This window comes from Somniosus microcephalus, chromosome 17 (assembly GCF_052327205.1).
Source record: "Somniosus microcephalus isolate GS21.2 chromosome 17, FLI_Smic_1.0, whole genome shotgun sequence".
In the NCBI taxonomy this organism is placed as follows: domain Eukaryota; kingdom Metazoa; phylum Chordata; class Chondrichthyes; order Squaliformes; family Somniosidae; genus Somniosus; species Somniosus microcephalus.
Window position 1 is genome coordinate 38896289 of NC_141003.1, and position 10649 is coordinate 38906937.

The window sequence follows — 10649 nt, forward strand, 5'->3', positions numbered from 1 at the left end:
TCTAACTGAATAAAATCCGGCATAAGATTCAAGGAACATATTACTATAATATCATAACCTTAAGACAGCAGATAGAGGGAGTACGACTGCTGCGATGCTATAGTGTCAGAGACATCTAAGAATTATATCGTAATGGTCTACTGCCCCTTGTGGTGGTCATGATCAGTAGCAGATGCAGAACATGTTTGGAAATCATTAACAATTTGACGTTTTCTGATGATGTCTTTGTGACATTTCATGACTCTGTGGGAACAGTAAATGTCACTGCACTGCACACAGAATAATCTTGTTTCTCTGTAACATTGCTTTTGTTTTTGGTTCACTTCTGTGGCACAGCTTAACTGTTCAGCACAAAAGACAACATCCACCACGAAAAATGTTTAAGCTCAGTTTCTTTTTGTTTATGTACCCAGGATGAGAAAAGACTGTGACACCCATATGTACTCACCACATCCCTCAGCTGGTTTCACCCCCAAATACCAGTCTTAAGTGACAAGTTGTTTTAATAAATTATCTCGAAATCAAAATATTAAAGATTGTGATGCCATTGTGCCTCCTGTGACAATTTCTGTGTGCTAGTTTCATTGTAAAAGTGCTGACAAACCTTAGTCAGTAAAACATGCTTTGCAGCATTTTTATCCAGCTTAAATGTATGTACTAACTCAGCATTATCACTCTTTATATTTTATTCCTTTCTCTATCCTCTAGTGTCTAATACTGAAGTCTCCAGGTTTGTTTCTATGTCATCATATTTAGACTTGTTTGTCAACAATTTTGAAAAAAATCCCAGTCAGCATATTTTTTTTGCTGGGGGTGTTTTATTTGGACAGGTCTTTGGAATTTGTAACACGCGTTCTAATGTTCTACACTGCATGATTGCTGAGCAGCTCTTATTGCAACTGTCAGTTGACTTATCAGCTTTTCATGGCATCGTGTGAGCTGGGTCATTTTCAAATGGCAGTTTGTAAATGGATCCTGATGCTTACTTTAATTTTGTTAATGTGGAAACTACCAGGTTCATCAGTTGCCCATTGATTCACTGCCTGATCCAAATTAACTGGTTTCATCTGGAGTTGCTGAAAACCTACACCCCTCTCCTCCCCAACATGATGGAGCTAAAAAAAAAGCTGGGAGCAATGCAGGGTGAACGCTAGTGTTAAACATGGGGGATGCATCCAAGCCAGCCGTGTACAGGAAACTTTCTGGTATCCGGCACTGACGGGACTGAGCTGTTGCCGTCCCATCAAAACTGCCGGACAAACCAGCGCTAATGTTAAAACATACGGAGCTTTTGAGCTCCGTATCTCGCAACAAACCCTGTTGTTTGCAACAGCTTCTAAACAGTCGGCCGTAGCTTGCAAGCGTCTCTGCAGCTAAGCAACAGCTTCAGCTCAACCTTGCAGAGCCTGACTGGTGAAAAAAAGCAACGAAAAGAAAAAAAACTTACTGAACCGACTCCTGAATTTTGCCGGTGGATCGAGCATTCCGGACAGTTAACCTCCGGATAAACGAAAGTTTCCTGTATATAGAATAACACATGGCTGTGTGGTGAAGGCTCCACAGTGAGAACGATATCAATTAGTAACTTAATGGGGCATCCAGGAGACAATGGCATCAGCGATATTGCAGTTTGACCAGCTTACGGATATAGCCTGGACCCTGAAATTAAATACTATCTGGAACTCACTGCTGAGCATATATAACATAATATACAGTTGCAATGCATTACAGGGTTTCAATGCAGCCAGTGCAAATACTTGAGGTGTTTACTCTAGTTCCTCTGAGATCTTATGTTAAAACAAGTTCAGACATTCCATTCATTAAATTGTCAGAACAGTAATTAAGACATACTAACTCCAGAATCATATCGTTTTGTATCTCATGGAAGGGTAGAATAGAATTACTTTGCAGCTATAATGCATAATTATAAAAGAATTAAGAGGCTATTCTAATACAGAACATTATGATAACCATAGCCATAGTAAGGATCACTAGATTGCTCATGAGTAATGAAATGATTATATGGCTTATAGTTACTCATTAATGGAAATATATATGCTGATATATATGCTGATGGTTGTACCATTTGTGAAAACCATGTAGCTTGTATTAGAAATAAAAATGAATTTTAATGCATATTACTGTACTTTTAACTAGAAAAATTGGCTCTAAATGCTCAAAGTCAGCCGTGCACTGAGTGATAGCTGTAACCATGGCAACTCGCTTGGCATGCTGTCCCATAGCATTCTTTATCCACAGTTTTCTCTCTTCTACCTTCCTCTCCTAAAGCTGGTGATTAATGTTGGGGTATGGCTCCATGTGAATTGATGGCCCTCCAGTGCTCTCAGCGGGTTGTTGGACGATGTGGGGGAGGGGTGGGCTCCTACACCAGATCCACATGTGCACTTTTGAGACGACTCGATGATGATCACGAGTAGGAACTCGTCCACTGCCCAGGGACACTGAGGCCAGTTGGAGTTCCCTGTCTTCTGCCTGGATGGGATCTGCTCACCCAGCCCAAACTAGGATTGTTATAACTCGGTATTACATATATTGACTGGGTCATCGGCAAAGCCATTGGAAAATTGCAGCTGTCTTTTTGTCACAAAATCGGCAAATGTGGTCCACCTGCGAAAATCAGACTTCTGTGTAAAAGTCCCAATTCTTCTGCTGGCTCACCCCTCACCACTGTTTCTGGCTCCCACTTGATTCTCCCACAGTGTGGAATCCCTTTGATAGAATTCCTGATTTCACCGTAGTTTTGAGAGATTAGGGTCGCTAATGGGGCGCAAAGGGCTAATCACCTGGACGGGGAATAGCGCCTCCTGAAATATTCGTTGGTGTGCTACTGAGGCGCTAGCTCAGAGTGCCACACCCCTGCCCGGTAGTGCCCTGGGCTGCTGCGCCACCGCCAATGACATCATTGCCGTGACCCCCTTTGTGCCCCGCCACAGAAATTAGGCTGCGCCCCACGAGGCTGCTGCGGGCGGTGTCCGCACCAGCCTCATTGGTCACGAGCCAGGCTGACCTCCGCTCGTGGGGCGCTAATTAAAGGAGGTGCGGCCGCGACCTGCTCAGCCATTTTTTTTTGGCCAACCTCCAGGGTGGACCTTGGCATGGTCCGTGGCTGCCATCGCACAGCCTGGCACCACGTCTCAGTGCCAGGCTGCAGCTAAGGCACCACGCCGCCTTGGTGGACTAGTGTGGCCCATTGGAGGCCCTGTAGAGCTCACAGCGTCCCTCCCCTTTAACGGAAGGGGAGGGCTGCTGAAATGTGTCAGCGCTACGCAGAGCACTCAGCCGCTACCGTGCTTTGCACCCCCGACACCACCTCGAGAGAAAGTGGAGCACCCGAGATAGTGCTCCACTTCCTCGCCGGGGCAGTAAGCCGAATTTAGCAGCCAGGCTTTCTACTTCTGCGCCGAGTGCTAAATCTCCGGCGATAATTCAGTTACTGCCCAATTCATATACTTCCAAAATTAGACTAAAGAATATGGGAGCTAAATTGGATAGCCCCTGAAAACGGCTGCGGGGATTGCAATGCGCAATTAACTTGCGGCCATTGATTGAAATACAGGCAGCATGCCAACTTCGTGCTACCTGCTCATTAGAACGATTTCTGCGTGCAGCCAGCACTAACCGCACTTTCCAATGGCTGCACGCATCAGCAGGGGGCCCAAAATAGTAACTTTCTAGCACCACTTAAACCGAGCATGAACTGCTTAAAGCTAGCCTGCACCTCTTAAAGCGGGGGTGCATTGTGGCTACAGCAGGTGCTGGGAGTCGTGCAGGAAGTGAATCTGTCCTGGGAAAACAGTGAGGAATGGCACAAAATGGGAGAGAGTGGGCGCCAAGGTTTTCAGACACTACACTAGAGGACTTGGTGGAGGAGGAGGAGAGATGTCCTGTATCCGCAGGGGGCCCGGAGGCCCTCCAGGCACAGTCAAAAGGCAGTGGGAACAGATATCCATGGAGGTCAATGCCAGGAATCAAGCCTGAGGACCTGGATGCAATGCCGCAAGAAATTCAACGACCTCACATGAGTGGTCACGGTCAGTGAATGCATCTTCAAATGCCATTTCCTACCAACTGCGCCACTAGCCTCAGCCACTGCTCAATTCACCACACCCCCGCCACTCGCCTACCAACAATCTCCATCAATCAGGACTCATACCGAACATTCATAGTTTCACCTCACCCTCACACACTTAGCACTGCTGCAAGCCTCACACCCATATCTCACAGCTTGCACACACTGTCAGCTATTCAACCATGACAGTCACATCATCCAAACAGATTGTACGACACTCAATGACACACTCCCCTCTCTGTTGCATGACAAGGTGGTGCACAACCATAGACAGCAGGAGCTAACTGAAGCGGGACAAGCGTGCCTGCATGCCTCACCGCCACGGAGGAGACTGTGCTGACCATTATTGGTATGGCCAGTGCTGAGGCTGTGGCTGAAACCATCGAAGATGACGGTATCCTCAGTCCTAATTCTCCTTCTCAGATCCCACTCCCCCCTCATCCCACAATCTCTTCTGATTAACAAGCTGCAGTTGGTGTAAGCATGCACCTTTAACTCCCTCTCTTTCCCCACACCCCTCACCACCACCTTACTCGTGTGCCTTTTTCCTTTCGGGTACCCAAGAGATGCAACCTGGCCAGGCAGTGGAGAAACGCCAACAGGAGAGTGATGATGAAGACACAGCACCATCGCTTGGTTTCACGCTCGCAGCCACCAGCTCAGATACTGACACTGCGCACATCTTAGAGGATCGATTAGAAGTGCGATTCTGCATGTGGTGAGACACCCGGCGCAAGGGCAGGGGGCAAGGATAACTCAGGTGCCGGCTCACCGGAGGTCTTTGATGAGGACTTCGATGGGGCAGCCTACAGAAGTACGTTTATGGGTATGCACAACTAAACGCTTGGTGCATTGGGAAGCCTGCCAGAAAGCTTGCATTCAATGTCGAGGAGCATGGAGGAGTCCAGCGTCAACTTGGCACAGGGCTTTGCACAGAGCTTGGAGCCCATCCTTTCCAGCATGGAAGTGGGGGCCAACTACATTCACACACTTGTGGACCCAACCATGATGCAGCCTCTGATGACTGTTGTCGCAATTTCCATTGCAGCACAAGCAGCAGCCACCAAACATCTGAGTGCTGCCATGCAAGCTCAGACTGTTGCCAATCATGGCTGTGGATTACAGTGTTCAAAGGGGCTTGTAGGGTGTCGCAGCAGTTCAGCAATCTGTCCTCCAACAGGTTACTCAGATTGCTAAGACGCTGACCCAGGGAGTGACAGTGGCTCCATGGAGCACGAACCTGCAGTCCTCTCTCGGAATGACAGCATTCGTCCTCCCAACAATGCCACTCCATCAGTGCCCCTGCTGTTACTTGTCATCCAGCCAGCCCAGACTACTGCTGCTGCCCGTGCCGAGATGGTGCAGTCTGCAGCCGGGCCTTCTAGGCCCAGAGCTGCTCAAAGTTGTCCTCCAAGGCCATCTGCCGTTTTCTCCACTGAAAGTCAGCAGCCTTATGCTAGCCATGCTGCAGCCATTGGGGTAGCACTGCAGAGGAGCACCAGGATAGGCAAGGGCACACGGAAGACAGGCAGAAAAGGAATGCACAATCATAGAATCATAGAATACTACAGCACAGAAGGAAGCCATTTGGCCCATCGAGTCTACGCCGGCTCTTTCGAAGAACAATCCAGTTAGTCCCACTCCCCCGCTCTTTCCCCATATCCCTGCATTTTGTTCTCCTTTCAAATATTTATCCAATTCCCTTTTGAAGGCTACTATTGAATTTGTATCCACCACCCTATCAGTTAGTGCATTCCAAATCACAAGCATGAATAGTTTATGTTTGTATGCAATATGGCATAATTTCATTTATAAATTTGGTTTGGAAGGTTTAATTTGTGATGGCTTTTATTTTTGCTTTGTGGCCAAACAGATGCTGAGATGGTCAAAGATGGAGGGAATGTGAAGTGTGGGACTGTTGTTGAATGGGGAATTGGAGTTACGGTTTCTGGTATCGCACTCGAATTAGCTCTTCACGGACAGCGTGAGCAGAAAGGGGCTGTCTAGGTTGCCTTCTCCCTTCCTCTTCCTCTTTCTCCTCCTCAGTTGCTCGCCGTATCGCTGGTGACGAGGGCTGTTCCCTCATGATGACGAGGTTGTGCAGCATGCAGCAGATCACCACGAATCTTGACACCTGCTCTGGCGAGTACTGCAGGGCTCCTCCAGAGCAGTCTAGGCAGTGAAAGCGTTGTTTCAAGCATGCCAATGGTCTGCTCTATCACATTTCATGTGGCAGCATGGCTTTCATTGTATGCATTCTGCGCAAGTATGCGTGGGTTGCGCACCGGAGTCATGAGCCATGTGGTCGGTGGATAGCCCTTGTTGCCCAGTAGCCACCCTTTGGTTTGCCATGGTGGCTCAAATGCAGATGGCACAGCGGACCGCCGCAGAATGAAGGCATCATGATTGCTGCCAGGATACCAGGCATTGACCTATGTGATTCGCTGCCTCTGGTCGCACAGCAGCTGGACGTTGAGGGAGTGGAATCCCTTTTGGTTCCAGTATATGGCAGAGTTGACTTGCGGTGCCCGCAAAGCAATGCGCATGCAGTCAATGGCACCCTGCACCATGGGGAAGCCTGCAATCGTAGCAAAGCTATGTGCTCACTCCACCTGCTTGTCTCTGGCAAGAGCGAATGAGATGTCATTAGCTCTCTTTGAATAGAGAGCCTCAGTGACCTCCTTTACGCAACAGTGAACGACCAACTGCGAGATGTTGCAAATATCTCCAGATCCAGCCTGGGACGATCCAGACGTGTAAAAGTTCATCGCCACGGTCAGCTTCACAGCCACTGGCAATGCGACCCTTGCCCTGCTCTGAGGTAGCAGTTGTGGCTGCAGCAGGTGGAGGAAGTCCTTATTGAAGCACAGATGTCTCACACATTGTTCCTCGCTGAGGTTCAGGCAAGGAGAAATGCTCCCTGAACACCCTGGGTGGACATGGCCTCCTGCTGAGAGCCCTACTCCTCATCCTTCTCCTTTTAGCAGCTTGCCCTGCTCTGCGTGGCCTCTGCTCATTCTCCCAGTCATGCTGTATTCCATGGGGAATACCTACTACCGCACCCATGCCTGAGAGCAACTGGCTTGTGCAGAAGACTTGAGGTCAGGAAAACATCCTTCAGCACCTGGCACACCACTCCCTGGAGACTTGAAGGAACTATGCAAAGCACCAAACACTTTTACAATCATAGCAACAACCAGAAGAAATCAACCAGCAACTAACCTGTAATTGGTTGATGAATCCTTTAAATAATGCTGGTGGGGTCCTTCCTGCTGCTTAACACGTGTTCAGCCATGCGATGTTAAGAGAGGGCGTTGGCTGGAGCGTTGAGCTCTAAAATTGTACCATTGGCGTCAAATCAGTGTAGCACGCTTATTGATGTCATGATCTGCCTGCTCTGCATACTTCCGACGGACGTTAGCTGCACGTGCACTAACGTCCTCACCAAGATGGCATCCGCCGTGATTTGCGGCAGAAGTGTGCGTGCACACATCAAGATGCCAATGGGTGCTACCGAGCCCAATTTTGCGCCTATAATTGAAAAGTGAGGGGAAAAGCTACCTTTTTGTTTGTTAAGACCTTGGTAAGTATATTAAAGATAGACTTTCGCAGAATTTCACAGCCAGCAGGGTATTAGAAGGGGTTGATCTTGCCTGATCAACCTAATTGAATTTTTTTGACAGGGCAAACCATATGATAGTGCATGCTGACTTCCAAACTGCAACCTTGCTAAGGACATTGATTATATTTCTGATGGGAACAGTTTGGTCCTAGTCTTACCTTGCATATGCATATTTTTATTTAAGGCAAAATTGCTTGGGATTTAAAAAAAAAATAATCATACAGTTGCGTTTGAGACAGCTCACATTAATGCTGGCAATGAGGCAGTAGTATCTTTGTAATCTTGCTGATGTGAGCTTTATATGCATTAGTATTTGGACCAAAATACAGTAATACTAATTAAATCAGCATCATATCAAGCAGAACTTTGTGGCTATAATTTCTCTAGTTATTGGAGATTTACAGACTGCAGTTGAGCTTGTACCAAGACCTGCAAGTCATGAGCAGTGCTGATGTGTTTCAGCCTAAGTTATCAAATGAAGTATGTATTCTCTGGGCATGTTAAAATGTTAAACTCTTTCTCTTTCCCAAAGCTGTCCCACTATAGTTCATCTATAAACATTACTCCTAATGAATTTAATATGGGTAGACATTACTTCTCTATTAAAGCGTTGAAATATATTCAATTTCACAAGAATAATTTTGCCTCATTTGTTGTTGGCAGGTGAAGTACTAACCGGGGAGCTATCAAAGCTTTTGTTGGAAATCAGAGAGAGCCAGGATAAAGATTTTGAGGACTTGTGTCAAGCAGTTTCCTCATGTTCTATGGACAGTTTTACCAGTGCAAAGATTTCTGATGATGATGTTGCGAAGTGTGAAAACCAGCCTAAACATTCCAAGGTTAGTGTTCAACAGAGTAAGAAATTCACTTCATAAAGAACAAATGTCCCAGAGGACATTTTCTTATGTTAAATGCTTAGTTCCTTTTGGTATTTTATGAGCTGGAAACTGCATCTGGGTATATTTAAGTGTTACTAAAACCGAGACTTATGGCCTCAATTAGATAAGGCGATTATTAGATTTTAAGCTAGTTTATAGGCAACTTCCTATCTGAAAATAATTATTATTTTAAATTAGCATGGTTTGAATTTTCTGTTGTTGCATAGTTACCAACTCCCCACCCTTCCAAATTATACTGCTGTTTCTGTACCTAACTAAAGATGTTCAGGTGGTTAGTACTAAAATGAATACACATTTTAAAAATAAGTACCATGAATATTATATTTTGATAATCACAACTTTTATTAAATAGCATTTTACAGCTGATGAGGAAACCGCTGCCGGAAGGCATTATGTATAGCAGCAAGCGTTCATGTGTCATGATTGGGTTGCAGGGAGACAAGTTCAGCACATCCAATCACCGTTCAATGATCTCAGGTATATGTCCATGCTGTGGTTAGGAAGATGGCGGCTATGTACGAACACGTCTTATTATCAATTTTATTCCAGCCCATCATTTCTGGGAGCATCTGGACGGGGTCCAGGATTAGATAGTACTGGAATGGGATCTTAGAAACTAGTAGCACTTTGGGCGGTGGCAGTGTTGGGAGCTGGGGGGGTTGTTACGGGATTTAGGATCACTGAGGGAGGGTCCTGGGATCTGCAAGCATTGAGGAGGGTGGTCTCAGGGTCTGGGAGCATTGGGGCTGGTTTTAGCTTCAAGGAGCACTGGGCGTGCAGTCTAAAAGTTTGTGAGCACTGAGTAAGGTCCTTAGATTTGGAGTGGGGGAAGTCTGGAGGGGTTCTGAGATGTCCAGCAAAATTGGGAGGCAGTTTCAGAGAACTGGAGGTTCGGAGGCTAGCAGTATTTGGAGTGCAAGGATCTAGTAGTGCTGGGGGTAACAGGTGCTGCTAATCATAGTGTAAAGTCTGTGGGTTGTGCAGTTAATAAATACACAGACTTCAGAAGTAACAAACAAAACAGGTCTTTACTATTCGAAGGTCCGGGCGAATCTGCCCCAGCAATCCTGCTACAACACTTATATACTGGTGTGGTCACTATCGGTATTACAGTATACAGAAGCCAAACAAATAGTGCCACACCTAAAGTAGTTCCCTTAAAGGTGAACGGTTACATTCAATAGTTCCCTTAAAGATAGACGGGTACATACACTACAATCCTCCCTTTTTAGCTTATTACTTAGAGTCCCCGTTAAACATACATATCTTCAACTTCCTATAAAACAAATTACAGATATAATCTCGGTGGAGTCAATGTCATATAAAACAATTTACAAATATAATCTCGGTGGAAACAGTTCACAGGTTCAGTCTCTGCGGAAACAGTTCATAGATTCAGTCTCTGATCTTGACTCGTTCCGAACAACATTTCTTTGGTGTAGCCGGATTACCTGGCTAGCGTGACTCCTCCATAGCCTTTTTCTTGACGTAACAGCTTGAACCTTCGTCCTGTTGAACCAGCAGTGCGGACTTTTACAACCAACTGGCTGTCTTGACATTTTCCAGTTTTTCAACTAATTTAGCTCCTTTCGTAATGTCCCGCCTGGAATGGTAGAAGTGCTAATATTTTAGACAGTTATTATCTTCTGCTTCTTTTTCTTTTCTGCCTTTTTGAAACTCTCGGAGCTCCTTTCTCGGCTGCCAGCTGTAGCGCCACCAACTCTCTATGTTCCTTAGACCTTAAGTGTTTCCTCCGGATTTCAGCACTTTGAGAGTTTTCATCACAAGCTGGGCAGACCACATCCTCGTAATATTCGGTGTCACGCAACAGGTCATGGTAATATTCGGTTTCGTCCTGAGTTCGGCCAGCGAGAGAGACTTCTTCTTCCTCCTCACCCGTCTGGACGTTAGCTGACGGTGGTTCCTTCCCTAAACATCTTTCTTGAAAAGCCTTCTTCATGCATTCATATTCATCCCGCTCTTCCTGGGTTATCTGCCATTCCTTCACGACGGACCTCATTTGTGAGTTCAATACCTT

At 46.2% G+C, this 10649-nt stretch overlaps 1 protein-coding gene across 1 annotated transcript in view; it reads left to right on the forward strand.

The window, feature by feature from the left end:
• The window catches only part of LOC147105658 (ankyrin repeat and sterile alpha motif domain-containing protein 1B-like), a 75573-nt gene extending 66686 nt beyond the window's left edge, over nucleotides 1-8887 (forward strand). Inside the window, exon 5 of the mRNA XM_086010210.1 lies at nucleotides 8376-8887. Within this exon, the coding sequence (XP_085866336.1) occupies nucleotides 8376-8587 (212 nt within the window). The 3' untranslated portion in view covers nucleotides 8588-8887. The remainder of the gene's footprint in view (nucleotides 1-8375) is intronic.
• The last annotated feature ends 1762 nt before the right edge of the window (nucleotides 8888-10649 follow it).